Below are 22798 nucleotides of genomic sequence, written 5' to 3'. Positions count from 1 at the left end.
AAAGCAACACATTCAGCACATTCATAATTACATGGTAAAGAAGATTCTTTGTGATTTACTTGTTAAATTACTTGTTGAATAAGCTGTGTATAAATACACTAATCTGCCACTCCATCAGACACAACAATCCTCCCGTATGTGATATGTATGGTCCTCTACCCTGAGGTGGGAAGTCGTTTTTCATTCTGACACAGGTATTACTGTCCTAGGATTCCATTTTACTTTCTTACAGCCTTATACTTGTGCAATTTTTGGTATATTTGACCAGTACCCATTTTTTGTTGAAAGTATTTTTTTTTAAAGTGCATTGTGACAATGTCTATTAATCCTTCAAAAAGGTGATCCTGTAAACATGGCACGAAGAGAAATCAGCTCACTTCTACTGTTGCTTTCTGTGAATATCATCTCTGGAACAAATTATTGCGGTATGTCATTGTTCCAAAATACTCATGCAACTCGTGAGGTTTTGATGATTTTCTTATCTTGAAATTGCTGTGAAATTATATGGAAATAATACGAGAAAACAGAATAGAACAGAAACAAAATATATCTATTGTTTCTTTGGTATATCTATTCTGGGAACAAGGAAATGTTTGCGGAATTGCATGCCTCAAAGTTAAAAGGTAGATGGAACAGTAGTGAGGAGAAATTATTTAGAGGCATTTGCTGTTTAATTCATTACAAACTGATAGCCAAGTAATCATTTTCTACAATGTCAATCTCAATTTCAACGAACTGCTTATGTGAGAAAATATGTTTCTAAAAGAGCAATGTTATTATGAAAAACTGGGCTTCCCTGATGGTAGGCATCAGTTGGCTGTACCACAATAATAATCCAATTCTAAAATCTTTGATGTGGGCACATTACAATTTCACAAGGGACTGGGATTGAAAAATTCTAATAAAGAAAGTGGAAAATATAGAGCTGAGAAGAATAGTGAGATAATCAGTAAGACATAAATAAAAGACAGACTAATAAAGTCAAGAGAGATGTACAAAACAAAATACAAAAGGTGAAGGAAAGGAATGGTATCATGGAACTGAGATTATTTTAGAACCACATCTTAGAGGTAAAATAAACATCATCTGCTTTTATATTCTGCTTTTTGATTCTGAAGAAACAATTTCCTTTTTCTGTTAATGGTGATATTTAAACATTTGCTTTTTAAAAGTAATCGGGATTTTCCTGGGTCTGTACACAGACACACTAGATCCCGCTGGAGGAAAATCGGGCAGGTTCCTTTCAAAACATGTGCATCAAACTGCCTGGTTTTCTAATATTTGCTGCTGCTATGTGATTCAGCATTGCCTGTGCATTACAGGCCCAGGAAATCGGATCTTTATTTGTCTCTATAATCTGTGTATTACCCCCTTGCTTCCTTTTGTTATTTACTTTGTGTTATGTTTATCTTCTCCATCATCCCAACCCTTGCTCTGGAGAGAAGACAGCTTTGTTCTGGTTTATCTTTACTTTGCGGTCACTTTGCCTCTCCATTCTATTCCAACTAGCTGCCAATTCTGCCCATGAAATGAACAACATTTCTGCTTTACAGTAATGTAAAATTAACAGTGTGACTCCAGACCCAGGCACCAAACTGATTCTAGGGGGCAGCAGTGTGAAAATCCCCAGGGGGAAAGGTGTATTCCTTTGCTTGGCTTTGACACCACATAGAATATGACTCTATTGTGGGTGTTAACATTGTTTTAAAAGCTACTTAGGGGCTCCCTTGAACACTTAATAATCATATTGTTCTTTATAATTTTTTTAAGATTTTGAAAGTATGGCTACTCGCTTTCCGGTCTCAATATACAAGTTGGCATTCAGCCAGACAGTGTTAATTTAGATTTTTCCAGGGTGTTTTTTTTTCTTTCTTTTGGGCCTCCTTATCTTGAGAGACAATGGATAAGCGCCTGGAGGTGGTCATTGGTTTGTGAAGCAGCGCCTGGAGTGGCTATAAAGGCCAATTCTGGAGTGACAGGCTCTTCCACAGGTGCTGCAGAGAAATTTGTTTGTCGGGGCTGTTGCACAGTTGGCTCTCCCCTTGCGCTTCAGTCTTTTTTCCTGCCAACTACTAAGTCTCTTCGACTCGCCACACTTTAGCCCTGTTTTTATGGCTGCCCGTCAGCTCTGGCGAACGCTGGCAACTGACTTCCACTACTTGTGATCAATGTCACAGGATTTCATGTCGCGTTTGCAGACGTCTTTAAAGCGGAGACATGGATGGCCGGTGCGTCTGTTACCAGTGGCGAGCTCGCTGTACAATGTGTCTTTGGGGATCCTGCCATCTTCCATGCGGCTCACATGGCCAAGCCATCTCAAGCGCCGCTGACTCAGTAGTGTGTACAAGCTGGGGGTGTTGGCCGCCTCGAGGACGTCTGTGTTGGAGATACGGTCCTGCCACCTGATGCCAAGTATTTTCCGGAGGCAGCGAAGATGGAATGAATTGAGACGTCGCTCTTGGCTGACGTATGTTGTCCAGGCCTCGCTGCCATAGAGCAAGGTACTGAGGACACAGGCCTGATACACTCGGACTTTTGTGTTCCGTGTCAGTGCGCCATTTTCCCACACTCTCTTGGCCAGTCTGGACATAGCAGTGGAAGCCTTACCCATGCGCTTGTTGATTTCTGCATCGAGAGACAGGTTACTGGTGATAGTTGAGCCTAGGTAGGTGAACTCTTGAACCACTTCCAGAGCGTGGTCGCCAATATTGATGGATGGAGCATTTCTGACGTCCTGTCCCATGATGTTCGTTTTCTTGAGGCTGATGGTTAGGCCAAATTAATTGCAGGCAGCCACAAACCTGTCGATGAGACTCTGCAGGCACTCTTCAGTGTGAGATGTTAAAGCAGCATCGTCAGCAAAGAGGAGTTCCCTGATGAGGACTTTCCGTACTTTGGACTTTCCTCTTAGACGGGCAAGGTTGAACAACCTGCCCCCTGATCTTGTGTGGAGGAAAATTCCTTCTTCAGAGGACTTGAACGCATGTGAAAGCAGCAGGGAGAAGAAAATCCCAAAAAGTGTGGGTGCGAGAACACAGCCCTGTTTCACACCACTCAGGATAGGAAAGGGCTCTGATGAGGAGCCACCATGTTGAATTGTGCCTTTCATATTGTCATGGAATGAGGTGATGATACTTAGTAGCTTTGGTGGACATCCGATCTTTTCTAGTAGTCTGAAGAGACCACGTCTGCTGACGAGGTCAAAGGCTTTGGGTGTTAACATTGTTTTAAAAACTACTTAGGGGCTCCTTTGAACACTTAATAATCATATTGTTCTTTAAAATTTTTTAAAGATTTTGAAAGTATGGCTACTCGCTTTCCAGTCTCAATATACAAGTTGGCATTTAGCCAGACAGTGTTAATTTAGATTTTTCCAGGGTAGTATTGATTCTGTAATTGACTTGTATTGCACTGATAGCTGCAATGTAAATTCCAGAGATAAACTGTGTACTGAAGAAATTTAGGTTTTTGGTATTCCAATGTGAATAAGTGACTTTGTAAATTTCATGTTACTAATAACTATTTCTGTATCTAACAAATATCAGGGGAAATACTATGAATTACAAGTAAATTTTTGCAGATTATTAGTGAAAATAACAGAATTCGGGAGTGACCTTGTGACATAGGTTGATAATTCGTTGGGAGTTAGGAGACAGAGAGCAGGCATATGCCAATATTCTTTGATTGACAGGATGTGACAAATGGTGTTCTCCAAGGATCAAAACTGGTGTTTTAGCTTTTCACCATATATATTAGTGATTGGAGTACTGTGTTCAGTTTTAGGCACTGAACCTCAGGAATTATATGTTGGCCTTGGATGTGGTCAAATAGCCAGCTGGCACTCAATGTCAAAATGCACAAGTGATTGGTGTTTACTTGGGTGAGATATAAGGCATCTGCATGAAATCATTCCCAATTAAAGGGTCAATGCCTTCAGGGGAAGGAGAATACTTGGCTGAGAAAAATAGACCAGAAAAAAATTGGAAAAGTGGAAGCATAGAATTTTACTTTTTGAATTCCTTTCTTTCAGACACTGCCCAAAATCTTTCCAAGGCAATTTTCTTAAGGTTGGGTAGTTAATGTGTGGGAATTGTGTCTTGCCACTCTATTGTACCAAGTCCTGATACACACATGGGACAAAATAGCTTGTTCAGCTCTTACATACAATCTCCTGCCACTATGCCAACCACAGTTTACAAGGCAAACATGGTATACATTTTGTAGTTGATGCTGAACCTTGCATTGTCCATTCTGTATCAAAGCAAATGAAGAATACATCTAACTTCATATATAAGAAAATTAAACTTTGTTTTATTGGAACAGTAAAAGGGTGATTTTAATGCTACCTGCCTGGCAGAAACCAGGCATGTAGGCAGCTAAAATCATCACCCATTGGACCCACTTGCCAAGGTCCTGCTCCCTTCCTGCAGGTTCTGATTTTAACCTGCTCCTTTGAGCAGGGATTGTAACACCCACTAGAAGCCGTCAGCCTCATTCTTTAAATAAGTTGATCAGACTCTGATTACGTCAGCAGGCATTGACTGCTACTTTAATCAGAGGCTTGTGTGGAGAAGCTGTTGTGATTTTCCTGCAGGTTAACCTCACAAGAAGAGGAGCTGGGCCAGGAAGAGGCCCAAAATGGGCCTGTGCGCTCTGTGGCGGCGCCCTTTAAACTCAGCGGTTTACAGAGAACACACTGACACAAATGGGAATGCATGGGTGTCACAGCAATGTAAATACGTCTTTCACTAAATGTTCCTCATCAACATATGTGTTCTTTTCTCTGTGCAAATGATGTGTGCCAGCATGTAGCACCAATGTCACATCCCTTTGCACCGTTGGCCCTCAGGGGAACCAACGTATGCAATAACATCATTGCTATGCCACCATTACTCATGAGCGTCTCCACAGACTCAGTGACATGGACATTGGCTCAGTCAGCTGCTGCCTCTAATGGTTTACACAGGGATGCTGCAGATGTGGACTGGTGCACAGCAGGTGAGTGAGGGTGATATGTGGCTTGCAGAGCTCATGTCGGTTCCTATGGAGCAGCCAGCCTTAGTCTGATAAGCCACTGCCATACATCCCTAGCTCACTGCTAACCTTGCATGCAGAGCCTGGGTGCCATCTGCCCTCCCATGCATCTTTCATGTTGTGGGTTCTCAGCGTCCTCATAGTCCTGTTGATGTCTCTCATCATCATGCCAGGCGTAGCCCCTATTGGGTGCATAGTTGTGCAGAGCAGCAAAGAAAAGGAGCTGATATAAAAACAAGAAATGCTGGAAATACTCAGCAGGTCTGGCAGCATCTGTGGAGAGAGAAGCAGAGTTAACGTTTCAGGTCAGTGACTCTTCGTCAAAAGAAAGGAGCCGACCTTTTCAGCCTGTAGCACAGGGCATCACCCTATCCATACAGGCATTGGAAGCGTATGGCACACCATGTAGTTGATCCAGGAAAGCAGCTGATGTACCCGTCAACACCAATCCATGCCCTGTTAGGAACCTTCGAATACATGAAGGGTTCAACTTTATTTATCACATGCAAATAAGTTTGGCTCATCCTCCATAGTGAGATCCCAGGTGTCATGGCAGCTGCCTGAGAAGCGGTCACACATTTGCAGCAAGCATCTGCGGTGTTCACATACCAGCTTCACCTAGATTGAGAGGGCTCCTTTAATGGTGATGTCTGCAATTGGTAGCCTGACAGTGAGATCAGCATGCTGATCTTCTGCTCAATGGTGGCTCATGTAGCTCAGTGGCTGGTGTATCTCTCCTCTTTAGCAGTGGTGGGATCTCTCACCAGTGTCGGGAGCCATGTCTGCAAAGGATAGTCCTTATCTCCAAGAAGCCATCCCTCCATCTGAGCCAGTTCAGTCAACAACGGTAATAAAAACAAGAAATGCTGGAATCACTCAGCAGGTCTGGCAGCATCTGCAGAAAGAGAAGCAGAGTTAACGTTTCGGGTCAGTGACCCTTCTTCAGAACTAGCAAATATTAGAAATGTCAAAGGTTATAGGCAAGTGAGCCGGGGGTGGGGCAAGAGATAACAAAGGAGAAGGTGTAGATTGGACAAGGCCACATAGCTGACCAAGAGGTCACGGAGCAAAGGCAAACAATATGTAGACAATTTATCAAACACCAGGAGGGAAATAGAAAGCAATGAAGGTGAACAAGATAAAAGAGACAAACGAAAATCCCGTCGGAGGGAAGAGCAGAACTTCTTCAAGGTAGGCATTCCTGGAAGAGAAGTGGCAGTGAATTAAACACTAAAATAAAAGCAAAATACTGCAGATGCTGGAAATCTGAACAGCGGTGGCGGCCAGGACTGGTGCAAGACCCAGGTGTCATGGCAGCTGCCTGAGAAGCGGTCACACATTCACAGCAAGCATCTGCGGTGTTCACATACCAGCTTCACCTAGATTGAGAGGGCTCCTTTAATGGTGATGTCTGCAATTGGTAGCCTGACAGTAGGCCTGATGGCCACATGAGTGCAGTCTATGAACATTACAACCTATGGTTCTATGGCAATGGTGCCAGAACCAATGGCCCTCTGGGCCTGGCTGTGAGAGTCCGTCCTGAAGCAGACATCCTCACTGGCCCTCCGGTGCAGGACATTGGTGACCTCCCTGATGCAGTGGCGCACTGCTGACTGTGTGACCCCAGGAAGATCTCTGGTGGGCCTCAAAGTCATGGGATGTCCACCTGAGCCCATGGGCAGCAGGTCACCTTTGAGCAGGGCACAGAGATGTGTCACCATCCTTTCTATGTGCAATCTCCTCTGACACTGGTGCTCTGACATCCAATGACATGTCATGTGGGGCCTGTAGATGCACGACAAATGTAATGGCGAGCTCCCCTTGGGAGTGGCTGCTCACGACCGGGGGCCTCTACGTGGATCGCACTTGCCTGTTGATTTTGCCTGTGGCGCACATGGATCCTCAGGAGCAGAGGATCACACAATGTAGGATGAGCCATACCCATTTCCATGTGATAAATCAAGTTGAACCCTTCACTTATTCAAAGTTTCCTAACAGGGCAGGGATTGGTGTTGACGGGCACATCAGCTGCTTTCCTGGATCAACTATATGGCATGCCATGGCATTGCCCATCTTGGCAAACACTCAGAGTGACACAGCATGACCACATCAAGATCCTACCAGCTGAATCAATTGCCCCCACCATTCATAACACCTTAATGTTCCTGCCCTTTCTGGCACCCTCCCCACACACAGGGTGCCCATTGCTCCTTCACAAACACAACCAAACACAGAGCGTACACTGTTAACGGAGGGAGGGTACACAGTACCTCCCTTCATGCCAGCAGAGATTTCCCTCCATTAATCCCAGAGCCCCTCCCTTTAAGAATGCAGAATGAAACCTCTGTATTGCGCCCCCCTCCCTTTAAGAATGCAGAGTGGGACCCCTGTCTATCCCCCCTCCCTCCTCCCTTTATGAATGCAGAGTGAGACCCCTGTGTATTCCCCCCTCCCTCCTCCTTTCCAGAATGCAGAGTGAGTGGGATCCCAGTAATCCCCCCCCCTTTATGAATGCAGAGTGAGACCCCTGAAAAGGAACTAACCTTCTGCCGCGAAACCTTCTGCCTCTGTGGACCCGGCAGCTTTTCAATTCGTGAAGGGGATGGCACGTGACGATCACCCATTCAGTTAAAAATCAGGAAGTGTCAATGGAGAGGCGGCGGGCTGCATAATCCGCAGAGGTAAGGACCGTTTAACATATTGTATTTGGGGTGCCGCCGCCATGTGGCGGGGGATGGGTGCGCCGCACCAAGGTGCCCCTGCCGCCGGTAATTTCTGGCGAGCCCTTCTCGATGTCATGGGTCGAGGCGGGCTTCTCCCCGCAGGACTTTACCAGCCCCTATGCTGCGACCAGCGGCATCGAGGGGACAGTAAAATTCAGCCCAGAAAGTTTAAACCTAGGATTCCGTAGTATAACATTTTATTCAAGAACAGATTAGTTTTGCAACAGTATGACCCAGCGTCATGCATCAGAACACTATGAAGAGCCATAATTCCACTAACGTATGTGAGAAGCATTTACTTGTTCCTGCACCTAAGTATACTAGATTGCCTGAGCAGAGTGAATAATTGGATGAGCACCAACCTGTCCAATCTTCCTGCATTTGTTGTGCCCTGTTGATCTAGTATGCCTGGCGCATGACTAGGAACATTTTCCATTTAACATGACAAGTTATGGCTAAAAAAAGCAGCACATACTTGGGTGAGTGCAATTAGAAACAAAACCACATGGTCCATTCAAAGCAGAATGGACAGTAATTTGTGGGAATCAGCAAAAATCAAAACAATTTTCAGTCTCTTTCAGGCAGAGAAATCTAATTGTGCACATGAAACAAATCTATCAATTGATTTTTAATTAAACACAACAGCATCATCTGCTGGTAAACAATTGGTACTACTTATTGTTCCAATGTTTCCATGTTTACTTGAACAAAATCTTCCTGCCTCTCTCCAGTTTTAGCCTTTTTCTTTAGTTCTTTTCTCTGTCTGGTAATCTTTTTTAATATTCTTATGTTTTATGAATAGGAAATAGTAAGAACTACTTACCATATGATTGAAAAATGTATCACATGATTGTGTAGGTGCACATCATTCAAAAGGCCCAAAATAATCCAAAGAAAGATATAATGTATAATGTTGCCATGGCCCCCACTGTTACACCACCCCCAGCCCCTCACTGTAGTATACTGTATTAAATTGGCTTATTGTATTGTAATATCTTTTGTATTCTGCCTCTCTACTGCCTACTCTGTTAGGAGGTGTAAATAAAGTTCCAACATGGCTGCTCCCACTGGGGGAAGGTTTCCATTATAAATGAGAATCATTTTCTAAGTTCACAGGGCAAATTCAAAAGAGGTCTATTTCTTAGTTAAGCCATTAAGTCCAACCATTTCTTCAATGATCCCAGCTTTATGCCTCAACTGTTCTACCCAGAAGTCGATTTGTTATGTTAATTACCACTGGTATCAAAAAGAATTTCCAAATATCAGACCGAAGTTTGTCCATGCCCACTTTGAACTTAATTCCTGTTTCCCCACTATCCAAGACCAGTTTGAGGTAGAGTTCTGGGTCAACTTTTCTCATATGATTTCTGTCATTTATACCACAATCAAATCACCTTATAGTAATTACTTCCTATCAAAGCTGAAAAGCGCAAGTCTCTTCAGTCCTTCTTCACAACCCATGCCTCTGGCATTGGAGATCAACCTTATGGCTCTTTCATGACAGCTGCAAGGGATTAATCATGCCCTTTGTGTCTCAGTGGCCAGAACGAGATGCCATATTGAAGGGGGCTGATAAAGTGACCAGAGGCTGTAACACTGGGAAGACATTGTTAGATAAGGCATGATTTAATCAAAACAGAAAATGCTATTTCCACCACTTCCTGTTTTTATTTAAGTTTTGGAGGATCTACATTATTTTGCTTTTATTTTAATGATGTCTTAAATGGGCGACCTCTTATTTTTAAGCAGTGCGCCCTGGATCTAGATTCTCCCACAAGGGGAAACATCCTCTCCACATCCACCCTGTCAAGATCCCTCAGGATCTTATATGTTTCAATCAAGTCACCTCTTACTCTTCTAAATTCCAGCAGATACAAGCCTAGCCTGTCCAATCTTTCCTCATAAGATAGCCTGCCCACTCCAGGTATCAGTCTAGTAAACCTTCTTTGAACTGCTTCCAACGCATTTACATGTACACAGTACTACCAGATGGGTCTCACCTGTATAGCTGAAGCATTGATGGCAATAGGAATGGGGTGGGGGGATCTATAAGAGGTTACAATCAGATATTTTTGGAGGGGGTTGTCAGAGGACGATACAGAGATAGGGAGGGCAAGGCTTTGAAGAAATTTAAAAACAAGTATGAGAACTTTAAACTGGTTCTGGTGAGGGAAAGAAAGTCAACATAAGGCAACAAAGACTGTGTGAGCGGGACTCGGTGTGGAATAGGATACGAGCAGAATTGTTTTTGATGAGCTGAAGTTTACAGAAGGTTATAGAATCACAGAATCACAGAAGGAGGCCATTCAACCCATCATGTCCATGCCAGCTGTCTGAAAGAGCAACTCCAATCTCACTATCTCACCTTTTTCCCATCGCCCTGCAATTTTTTTTCACTTCAAGTATCCAATTTCCTCTTAAAAGACACGATTGAATCTGCCTCCACCACACTCTCATGCAGTGCCTTCCAGATCCTAACTATGCACTGCATAAATATATTTTTCCTCATGTTGCCATTGTTTCTTTTGACAATCACCTTAAATGGGCATCCTCTGGTTCTGGATTTTTCTGCCAACGGGAACAGTTTCTCCCAATCTACTCTGTCCAGATTTATCCATGATTTTGAACAGCTCTATCAAATCTCTTAATTTTCTCTTCTCCAAGGAGAAAAGCCCCAGCTTCTCCAATCTATTCATGTAACTGTAGTTCCTCATCCCTTATGAATCTTTTCAGCACCCTCTCTGATGTGTTCACATCCTTCTTAAAGTGTGGTGCCCAGAAATAGACACAATTCTCCAGTTGAGGCAGAACCAGGGTTTTATACAGATTCAGCATAACCTCCTTCATCTGCACTGAGTGCTGCTGGAGGCACAGACTGTGAAGAAGGGAGTTTGGTTATTGAGGGAGTTCGGTAAGGAGGGCAACTATAAAATAATTAAGAAAAAATAAATGTAATTAAATTAACACAATAAAGATTGCAGGACAGGTGATGTGTCACAGCTGTAGTCTGGGAGCTCCTGTATACCAATCCATTGCAACCACATCTGTAGTAAGTGTCTGCAGCTTGAGGAGCTTCGGTGCAGAGTCATTGAGCTGGAGGCCAAACTCCAGACATTGTGATGCATCAGGGAGGGGGAAAGTTACCTGGTCACTTTGTACGAGAAGGCAGTCACACCCCTTAGGATAGGGTCATTTGCTTTGGTCAGTGGTCAGATATAGGAGGTTGTGACTACGAGTCAGGCAGGTAAGGAGATCAAGAAGGTGGGAGTGGAGGAGTCTGAGCCCTTGCAATTAAGCAACAAGTTTGAGGTTCTTGCAGCTTGTATGGACAAGAGCAAGGGCTGCAGTGTGGATGAACAGATTGACTATGGCACCATTGTACAGGAAGTCATTCAAGCGGGGGGAGCAAAAAAGGAAAACAGTGTTTGTAGGGGATAGTATAGTCAGGGGGATTGACACTGTTCTCTGCATCAAACAGTGTGAGTCCAGAAGGCTCTGTTGCCTGCCTGGTGCCAGGGTGCTGTGGATAAAGGGGAACTGGTGGATGTTCTGTACTTAGATTTAGAGAAGGCTTTTGATAAGGTGCCACATCAAAGGTTATAGCGGAAAATAAAAGCTCATGGTGTAGGGAATAACATTTTGGCATGGATAGAAGATTGGCTAGCTCACAGGAAACAGAGGGTAGGCATAAATGGGTTATTTTCTAGTTGGCAAGATGTAACGAGTGGTGTGCCACAGGGATCAGTGCTGGGGCCTCGACTTTTTACAATTTATATAAATGACTTGGACGAAGAGACTGAAGGTATGGTTGCTAAATTTGCTGATGACACAAATATAGGTAGGAAAGTAAGTGGCGAAGAGGACATAAGGAGGATACACAGGGATATAGATAGGTTAAGTGAGTGGGCAAAGTTCTGGCAAATGGAGAATAATGTGGGAAAATGTGAAATTGTCCATTTTGGCAGGAAGAATAAAAAAGAAGCATATTATCTAAATGGTGACAGATTGCAGAGCTCTGAGATGCAGAGGGAACTGGGTGTCCTGGTGCATGAATCATGAAAGGTTAGTATGCAGGTAGAGAATGTAACTAGGAAAGCTAATGGAATGTTATCATTTATTGCAAGGGGAATTGAATACAAAAGTAGGGAGGTTTTGCTTCAGTCATATAGGGCATTGGTGAGACCACATCAGGAGTATTGTGTACAGTATTGGTCTCCTTTAAGGAAGGATATAAATGTGTTGGAAGCAGTTTAGAGAAGGTTGTCTTATGAGGACAGGTTAGACAGGCTAGGCTTGTATCCGTTGGAGTTTAGAAGAGTAAGAGGCGACTTGATTGAAACATATAAGATCCTGAGGGGTCTTGACAGGGTGGATGTGGAAATGATGTTTCCTCTTGCGGGAGAACCTAGAGCTAGGGGTGACCATTTAAAAATAACAGGTCGCCCATTTAAGACAAGATGAGGAGAAATTGTTTCTCTCAGTGGGTTGTGAGTCTTTGGAACTCTCTTCTTCAAAAGGCAGTAGAAGCAGAGTCTTTAAATATTTTTAAGTCAGAGGTAGATAGATTCTTGAAAAGCAAAGGGGTGAAAAGTTATTGGGGGTAACGGGAATGTGGAGTTGAGGTTACAATCAGATCATCCATGATCTTGTTGAATGGCGGAGCAGGCTCGAGGGGCTGAGTGGCCTACTCCTGCTTCTAATTCATATCTTCATATGTACATATGCTTTTGTACCCAATGTCCCTATTTATAAAACCCAGGATACCATATGCTTTATTGACTGCTTTCACAACCTGCCCTGCCACCTGCAATGATTTGTGCATATATACCAAGTCCCTCTGCTCTTGCAACCCCTTTAGAATTGTACACTTTAATTTATATTTCCTCTCCTTGTTCTTCCAGTAAAATGAATCACTTCACACTTCTCTGCATTAAATTTCTTCTGCCATTTGTCCATCCATTCCACCAGCCATTCTATGACCTCTTGAAGTTTATCACTATCCTTCTAACAGTTCACAATACTTCCAAGTTTAGTGTCGTCCACAAATTTTTAAGTTGTGCCCTGTACACCAAAGTCTAAGTCATTAATATAGATCAAAAAAAGCAGTAGTCTGAGTGCCGACCCCTGGAGGACCCTACTGTATACCTTCCTCCAGTCTGAAAAACAACTGTTCACCACGACTGTCTGTTTCCTGTCACTCAGCCAACTTCACGTCCATGCAGCCACTGTCCCATGGGCTTTAAATTTGCTGACAAGCCTGTTATGTGGCACTTTATCAAATGCCTTTTGGAAGTCCATGTACACTACATCAACCGGATGACCCTCATCAAGCCTTTCCCTTACCTCATCAAAAAAGTTAAGCAAGTTAGTTAAACATGATTTCCCCTTAACACATCCATGCTAGCTTTCCTTAATTAATCCACATTTGTCCAAATGACTGTTAATTTTGTCCTGAATTATTGTTTCTAAAAGCTTTCCCACCACCGAGGTTAAATTGACTGGCCTGTAGTTGCTGGACTTATCTTTACACACGTTTTTGAACAAAGGTGCAACATTTGCAATTCTCCAATCCTCTGGCACCACCCCCCCCCCCCCCCCACCCCCCATATCTAAGGAGGTTTGGAAGATTATGGCCAGTGCCTCTGCAATTTCCACCCTTATTTCTCTCAGCATCCTTGGATGCATCTCACCTGGCTCTGGCAACTAATCAACTTTCAGCGCAGCCAGCCTACACAATGCCTCCTCTTTATCAATTTTTAACCCAGCCAGTGTCTCAACTATCTCCTGTTTCACTATGAATTGGGCAGCATGATCATCCTTGGTAAAAACAGATGCAAAGTACTCAGCCATGCCTCCTGCCTTCATGCACAAATCCCCTTTATGGTCCCTAATCAGCCCCACTCCTCCTTTTACCACCCTTTTACCAATTATATGCCCACAGAAACCTTTGGATTCCCTTTTATGTTAGCTTCCAGTCTCTTCTCATACTCTTTCCTTGCTTCTTATTTCTTTTTTCACTTTCCTTCTGAACTTGCTATATTCAGCCTGGTTCTCAATTGTATTATCTACCTGGCATCTGTCAAATGCAAACTTATTCTGCTTTATCTTACTCCCTATCACCGTTGTCATCCAAGGAGCTCTGGATTTGTTTGTCCTACCTTTCCCTCCTCATGGGAATGTACCTCAACTGTACCCAAACTATCTCCTCTTTGAATGCAGCCCATTGTTTTATATGGTTTTGCCAGCCAATTTTTGATTCCAATTTACCTGGAACAGATATGTTCTCACCCCATTGAAGTTGGACCTCCCCCAGTTAATTATTTATACTCAGGATTGCTCGTTGTGCTTTTCCATAGCCAACCTAAAACTTATGATACTCTGATCATTGTCCCCTAAATATTCCCCTACATACGCTTGATCCACTTGACACACTTCATTCTCCAGAACCAGATCCAGCAGTGCCTCCTTCCTCCTTGGGCCAGAAACATACTAATCTAGTAAATTCTCTTGAAAACACTTCAAAAACTTTTCCCCTTCTCTGCCCTTTATTACTTCTATCCCAGTCTATATTAAGATAATTAGTCCTCCATTAAAACCACTTTATAGTTCTTGCACCTGTCTGTAATTTCCCTGCAAATGTTCCTTTATATCTTTCCCACTAGATGGTGGCCTTTTGAATACACCCAGTATTGTAATGGTAGCTCTGTTGTTTCTTAGCTCTAACCAAATAGATTCCGTCCTTGACCCCTGTAGCACATCCTCTCTCTCCAGCACTGTGCTGTTCTCCTTCATCAATACTGCTACCCTTCCACCTTTCTTTCATTCCTTATCTTTCCTTAGGTTCCAAAGTCCACCCCCTTATCCTTATCGTGGAACCTGGGCAGTGAGTAAGAAAGGGTCACCCAAAACAGGGTGAAGTACGTTGGGACTCTTTATGTCCTGGGCCGCTTCGGTTACCGTGAAAGCCTGTTAGAAACCCTAGAAATACTCAGCAGACGGGGCTCTGGAAAACAAGTCCTCAACAGTAGAACTGTCAGAGGAAGATGTGCCATCTGAATATCTCAACGGCTGTTCTGGCAGACGAAAGCTGCAGCAGAACAAAATGCCCCCAATCATCTTGGTTTCCTTGCCATTGGATCAAGGTGTCGTTCTGTCAAGATTTGTGTGGCAGCTGGTGTGCAACAGTTTTTCCATGCTCAGGATGTCATACACATGTGCCTTCCTTTCCGATCACATCCTCCAAGCCCTTTGATGACCAGCAAATGGCGATGAGAGTAGGGCTGTGTTGTCTAGAAGCTTCTAGTCATGATCTGGTACAGAGGCAGCAGTTACAAGATGGTCGTCTAGCACTTGAATGAGGCAGGGATGCCTTTCCACAGCTGTAACTGGAACTGAGCAGTATTCTTTAGGATCCACTCTGCTCACCCTTATTGGGGAGAGGTCCAGAAAAGTTGCCCTAAGCATAGTCTGCCTCACCTCTCCCCCCTCGATAGTGCATCCAGAGGGATCATCTTCTGTGGTAGAAACACACAAAAGACACACATTGTAAAGTTTGGGACTTGGAACGTCAGGACCCTCACGAGTGAACTCCCGCCCGGAGCATTGCACTGCATTTATCATCCAAGAACTCTGGCGATATGACATCGACATCGCTGCTCTGAGTGAGACAGAGTGAGCTTATTACACTTGCTAAATAGTGGGTTTAGGCCATCAAGAGGCGCTAATGACATGATAGTCACAGTTCACCAACTGCAAGAAATATGTCACGAACAACATCAACCTCTCTGCATAGCATTTTTTGACTTGACAAAGGCCTTTGACTCTGTAAATCATGAGGTACTCTGGAAGATTCTGTTGAAGTATGGATGTCTTCCAAAATTCGTCACCATCCTTTGCCTGCTTCATGGTGATATGTGGGTGGCGATCCTCAGCAACAGATCCATTACAGACCTCTTTGAGGTTAAGACAGGAGTCAAACAGGATTGTGTCATTGCCCCCAACTCTTTTTTCGATCTTCCCAGCTGCCATGCTCCTTCTGACTAGAAACAAGCTCCCTGCTGGAGCACAGCTTATTTATCAAATGGACAGTAAACTGTTTATTCTCAGACGACACAACTCAAAAACTAAGACCACCCTGATTTCAGTAATTGAGCTTCAATACGCTGATAGGAACATAGGAGCAGGAGGAGGCCATTCAGCCCATTGAGCCAGCCCCGCCATTCAATAGGATCATGGCTGATCGTCCACTTCAATGCCTTTTTCCCCACACTATCCAGGAGGGCTTAGTTTTAGTTTTTTTTTAGTTATACAGCACTGAAACAGGCCCTTCGGCCCACCGGGTCTGTGCCGACCATCAACCACCCATTTATACTAATCCTACACCAATCCCATATTCCTACCACATCCCCACCTGTCCCTATATTTCCCTACCACCTACCTATACTAGGAGCAATTTAAAATGGTCAATTTACCTATCAACCTGCAAGTCTTTGGCATGTGGGAGGAAACCGGAGCACCCGGAGAAAACCCACGCAGACACAGGGAGAACTTGCAAACTCCACACAGGCAGTACCCAGAATTGAACTCGGGTCGCTGGAGCTGTGAGGCTGCGGTGCTAACCACTGCGCCGCCCTAACGATACATAGATAGTCCAACTAGGAATGGGGCCGTACTGGACCTGAATTTGGGGAATGAGCTCGGCCAGGTGGTCGAAGTTTCAGTAGAGGAACATTTCGGGAACAGTGACCATAATTCCATAAGTTTTAAGGTATTTGTGGATAAGGATAAGAGTAGTTCTCGGGTGAACGTGCTAAATTGGGGGAAGGCTAATTCTAACAGTATTAGGCAGGAACTGAAGAATTTAGATTGGGGGCGGCTGTTTGAGGGTAAATCAACATCTGACATGTGGGAGTCTTGCAAACGTCAGTTGATTAGAATCCAGGACCAGCATGTTCCTGTGAGGAAGAAGGATAAGTTTGGCAAGTTTCGGGAACCTTGGATAACGCGGGATATTGTGAGCCTCATCAAAAAGAAAAAGGAAGCATTCGTAAGGGCTGGAAGGCTAGGAACAGACGAATCCCTTGAGGAATATAAAGACAGTAGGAAGGAACTTAAGCAAGGAGTCAGGAGGGCTAAAAGGGGTTATGAGAAGTCATTGGCAAACAGGATTAAGGAAAATCCCAAGGCTTTTTATGCGTATATAAAGAGCAAGAGGGTAACCAGGGAAAGGGTTGGCCCACTCAAGGACAGAGAAGGGAATCTATGTGTGGAGCCAGAGGAAATGGGCGAGGTACTAAATGAGTACTTTGCATCAGTATTCACCAAGGAGAAGGACTTGGTGGATGATGAGTCTAGGGAAGGGAGTGTAGATAGTCTCAGTCATCTCATTATCAAAAAGGAGGAGGTGTTGGGTGTTTTGCAAAGCATTAAGGTAGATAAGTCCCCAGGGCCTGATGGGATCTACCCCAGAATACTGAGGGAGTCAAGAGAAGAAATTGCTGGGATAAAAGCAAAATACTGCGGATGCTGGAAATCTGAAATAAAAACAAGAAATGCTGGAACCACTCAGCAGGTCTGGCAGCATCTGTGAAAAGAGAAGCAGAGTTAACGTTTCGGGTCAGTGACCCTTCTTCGGAAGAAATTGCTGGGGCCTTGACAGAAATCTTTGCATCCTCATTGGCTACAGGTGAGGTCCCACAGAGGACTGGAGAATAGCCAATTTTGTTCCTTTGATTAAGAAGGGTAGCAAGGATAATCCAGGAAATTATAGGCCGGTGAGCCTTACGTCAGTGTTAGGGAAATTATTAGAGAGGATTCTTCGGGACAGGATTTACTCCCATTTGGAAACAAATGGACTTATTAGTGAGAGGCAGCATGGTTTTGTGAAGGGGAGGTCATGTCTCACTAATTCGATTGAGTTTTTTGAGGAAGTGACAAAGATGATTGATGAAGGAAGGGCAGTGGATGTTATCTATATGGACTTCAGTAAAGCTTTTGACAAGGTCCCTCATGGCAGACTGATACAAAAGGTGAAGTCACATGGGATGAGAGGGGAGCTGGCAAGATGGATACAGAACTGGCTCAGTCATAGAAGACAGAGGGTCGCAGTGGAAGGGTGCTTTTCTGAATGGAGGGATGTGACTAGTGGTGTTCCGCAGGGATCAGTGCTGGTTCCTTTGCTCTTTGTAGTATATATAAATGATTTGGAGGAAAATGTAGCTGGTCTGATTAGAAAGTTTGCGGACGACACAAAGGTTGGTGGAGTTGCGGACAGTGATGAGGATTGTCAAAGGAGACAGCAGGATATTGATCGGTTGGAGACTTGGGCAGAGAAATGGCAGATGAAGTTTAATCCGGACAAATGTGAGGTAATGCATTTTGGAAGGTCCAATGCGGGTGGGAAGTATACAGTAAATGGCAGAACCCTTAGGAGTATTGACAGGCAGAGAGATCTGGGCGTACAGGTCCACAGGTCACTGAAAGTGGCAACGCAGGTGGATAAGGTAGTCAAGAAGGCATACAGCATGTTTGCCTTCATCGGTCGGGGCATAGAGTATAAAAATAGGCAAGTCATGCTGCAGCTATACAGAACTTTAGTTTGGCCACACTTAGAATATTGCATGCAATTCTGGTCACCACACTACCAGAAGGACGTGGAGGCTTTGGAGACGGTACAGAAGAGGTTTACCAGGATGTTGCCTGGTCTGGAGGGCATTAGCTATGAGGAGAGGTTGGATAAACTCGGATTGTTTTCACTGGAACGACGGAGGTGGAGGGGCGACATGATAGAGGGTTACAAAGTTATAAGCGGCATGGACAGAGTGGATAGTCAGAAGCTTTTTCCCAGGGTGGAAGAGTCAGTTACTGGGGGACATAGGTTTAAGGTGAGAGGGGCAAAGTTTAGAGGGGATGTACGAGGCAAGTTCTTTACACAGAGGGTGGTGAGTGCCTGGAACTTGTTGCCGGGGGAGGTGGTGGAAGCAGGTACCATAGAGAATTTTCAGAGGCATCTTGACAAATACATGAATAGGATGGGAATAGAGGGATACGCTCCCCGGAAGTGCAGAAGGGTTTAGTTTAGGCAGGCATCAAGATCGGCACAGGCTTGGAGTGGCGAATGGCCTGTTCCTGTGCTATACTGTTCTTTGTTCTTTTGTTCTTTGTACTATCCTCATATCCTCTTATGCCATTTGTATTTAGAAATCTGTCAATATCTGCTTTAAACTTTCTCAATAACTGAGCTTCCACAGCCCGCTGGGTAGAGCATTCCAAAGATTCACAACCCTCTGAGTAAAGAAATTTCTCCTCATCTCTGTCCTAAGTGGCTTCCCCCTTATTTTGAAATTGTGTCCCCTGGTTCTCGACTCCCCAACCAGGGGAAACATCTTAGCTGCATCTACCCTGTCTATCCATTTAAGCATTTTGTAGGTTTCAATGAGATCACTTCTCATTCTTTGAAACTCTGGAGAATACAGGCCCAGTTTCCCCAACCTCTCTTCACAGGACAGTCCCGCCATCCTGGGAACAAGTCTGGTGAACCTTTGTTGCACTCCCTCTATGGCAATAATGTCCTTCCTAAGGTAAGGGGACCAAAACTGCACACAGTATTCCAGGTGCGGTCTAACCAAGGTTCTATACAATTGAAGCAAGACTTCACTACTCCTGTGCTCAACTCCTTCAGCGATAAAAGCTAACATACCATTCGCCTTCCTAATTGTTTGCTGCACCTGCATGTTAGCTTTTAGTGACTTATTGACAAGGACACCCAGGTCCCTTTGTACATCTACACTTTCTAATCTCTCACCATTTAAAGAAATATTCTGCACATATGTTCCTTGTACCAAAGTGAATAACCTCACATTTTTCCACATTATATTCCATCTGCCATGTTCTTGCCCACTCACTAACTCTGTCCAAATCCCCTTGAAGCCACTTTGCATCTTCCTCACAACACACATTCCCACCTAGTTTTGTGTTATCTGCAAACTTGGAAATACTACATTTGGTCCCCACATCCAAATCATTGATATATATTGTGAACAGCTGGGGCCCAAGCACTGATCCCTGCAGTACCCCACTGGTCACAGCCTGCCAACACAAGAATGACCCATTTATTCCTACTTTTTTGTGTTCTGCCTGTTAACCAATCCTTAATGCATGCCAGTATATTACCTCCTATCCCATGTGCATTAATTTTGCTAATCAACCTCCTGTGGGGGACTTTATCAAAGGCCTTTTGAAAATCCAAGTATACCACATCCACCAACTCCCCTTTATCAAATCTGTTAGTAACATCCTCAAAAAACTCCAATAGGTTCGTCAAATATGATTTCCCATTCATAAATCCATGTTGACTATGCCCAATCAGATCATTATTATCCAAGTGTCCATTTATCACATTGTTATGACCAGGTGAGAAAGGGGTCTAGGGATTCCCTCTCAGCCTTTGCCTGGTTAAACAGTAACAGGGTTTAATTTTAAAACACCATGGTTTTAGCTCCCCCTCAGTGAAATCTTGTTCACGGCTTTCCAATTGCAAGGCAAAGAAATCAATCAGACAGGTTTTCTTAGATTTAGACAAGAAAGGTGGAAGTTTATTAACCTTAATAATAACCTTTATAACCTTTATTAATCTCAAATCTGGTTAACGACTATGAATACGCGACGCAACCACACTAGAATGCATACACTATAAACACAAATGCAGATCGAGACAGAAAAAGTGGAAAGAATAAAGGGGAACAGTTTGAGGCGTGTGTGTATTTACAGTCCCTTGAGTTCAATGTGGAGTCTTTGGTTGCTGGTAAGTCTTGCTGTTTGTTGGGGCCCAGTGCACACTTTAATTTGTTTCGATGTAGGAGTCTTTTCTCTCTTGAGGTTTAAGCGACTTTAGTGGGTCTGGAGATTTGAGAGAAAGTGAGAGAGAGCCAGCCAGGACAGAGGTTCTCTTGTTCCAGGTTCAGTTACAATCTGCAGTCTGTTTCAAAACTGTCCTGTGTGCACAATTCAAAACTCCAAGTTGGTCAGTAGGTTAGTCATGTGACGAACTGGTTTAACCACTCCTGTGTTTGTGGATACTCCATCTTAGCAGACACTGGAAAGCAAGCTTTCTTCCACCATCAATGCCTGGTGATCAAAATACATTTGGGTTAATTGGACCAGGGAGTAGTTGATTTGTCTCTCCAAGCAATGTCTCTTAGTATGCAAATGTCCTCCAGACAAATGTCTGGTGATCTCTTTAAACAAGTCACTTCTTCACTCCAGCAACAGTTTAAAATTAATGTTCAAATGATGAAATTAATATGCCTCATTCTTGGCAGGTGGGGGGTCTTCATGATAACTTCCTATGGAATAGATTCTAGCATTTTCCTGATGTCTGATGTAAAACTAACAGGTCTGTAATTCGCTATTTTCTCTCTCCCTCCCTTCTTAAATAGTGGGGTGATATTTGCGACCTTCCAATCTGCAGGAACTGCTCCATAATCTATAGAGTTTTGGAAGATGATCATGCTGCTTTAAATACTGTGTTGGAAACTGAGAATCGTCAACATATTTACTGAGGTATAGGAGAAGATGGAACTTACACTCAAAATTTGGAAGACTAAAGTCCTCCATCAGCAAGCTTCAAATGCATATGCCCTGGCCCCATTGATTAGGATTCATGATGAATGCCTGGAAAATGTGGAACACTTCCAGTACCTTGGAAGTTATCTTTCACAGAAGGCTGACATTGACGAAGAAATCCAACATCACCTGCAATCTGCTAATGTAGCCTTTGGCCAACTGAGGAAGTGAGTGTTTGAAGATCACAACATCAAAAATGAAACCAAGCTCATGGTCTCCCATGCGGTCGTGATCCCTACCTTACAGTACGGAGCTGAAACATGGACAATGGACAGGAGGCACCTCAAAGCACTGGAGTCATATCATCAGTGCTGCCTGCAGACGATCCTACATATCAAGTGGGAGGACAGGCACACCAAATTCAGTGTCCTCTCACAAGCAGGTACCACAAGCGTCGAAGCAATGATTATTCACCTTCAGCTTGGGTTGGTTAGGTAGTTCGGATGTCAGATACCAGGCTTCCAAAGCAGGTCTTCTTCTCCCATCTCAGTCAGGGCAGATGCACCAGAGGGGAACAAAAGAAGCACTTCAACGATGTGCTGAAAGCCAATATGAAGAAATGCAACATTAACATCAACTTCTGGGAGACCATCACCCCGGACCGAACCAGATTGGGGCAGAGTCTATGGGAAGGATCCTAGCATTTTGAGACCCAATAATGACAAAATGAAGAGGAAAATCAAGAGCAGTAAAAAGAACGAGACATGACCCTAACTAATAATACACAAACAGACATCCCACGTGACAGCAAATGCACCATAAAGTCTGTGGATCCCTAATTGGTCTCATCAGCCATCTTCGGACTCATGGAAGACAATCATCTTCACCTGTGAGGGATTGCCAATAATAGTATATTTCCTGGACACCTTGTATCCAGAAATATTTAGTACCCAGTCCTGCACTTTTCTGAACTAGGTCCTCGTTATTGTCACAACATCATATTCCATGTGGCTATCTGTGCCTGCAGCTCACCAACCTTATTTACTACACTCCACGCATTTACATACATGCACATTAAACTTAATTTGGACATTATTTAATTCTCTCTTACTCTGACCCCACCCCATACCTTACTATTTCCTACTCTAGTGCTATCTGTCTCTCCCAATTCTCTGTGCACCTTGTTTTTCCTCGCTATTATCTTCTAGAAACATAGAAACATAGAAAATAGGAGCAGGAGTAGGCCATTCGGCCCTTCGAGCCTGCTCCACCATTCATTATGATCACGGCTGATCATTTAACTCAGTAACCTGTTCCTGCTTTCACCCCATACCCTTTGATCCCTTTAGACCCAAGAGCTATATCTAACTCCTTCTTGAAAACATACAATGTTTTGGCCTCAACTGCTTTCTGTGGTAGCGAATTCCACAGGCTCACCACTCTCTGGGTGAAGAAATTTCTCCTTATCTCAGTCCTGA

At 43.8% G+C, this 22798-nt stretch overlaps 1 protein-coding gene across 1 annotated transcript in view; it reads left to right on the top strand.

Annotated features, from left to right (window-relative positions):
* The first annotated feature begins 352 nt into the window (after window positions 1-352).
* LOC137359958 (collagen alpha-2(VIII) chain-like) overlaps window positions 353-22798 on the top strand; it is a 41498-nt gene continuing 19052 nt past the window's right edge. Inside the window, exon 1 of the mRNA XM_068025562.1 lies at window positions 353-425. Within this exon, the coding sequence (XP_067881663.1) occupies window positions 353-425 (73 nt within the window). The remainder of the gene's footprint in view (window positions 426-22798) is intronic.

The sequence above is a fragment of the Heterodontus francisci genome, chromosome 3 (assembly GCF_036365525.1).
Source record: "Heterodontus francisci isolate sHetFra1 chromosome 3, sHetFra1.hap1, whole genome shotgun sequence".
Taxonomy (NCBI): Eukaryota; Metazoa; Chordata; class Chondrichthyes; order Heterodontiformes; family Heterodontidae; genus Heterodontus; species Heterodontus francisci.
This window is presented reverse-complemented; position numbering and strand designations above follow the sequence as displayed.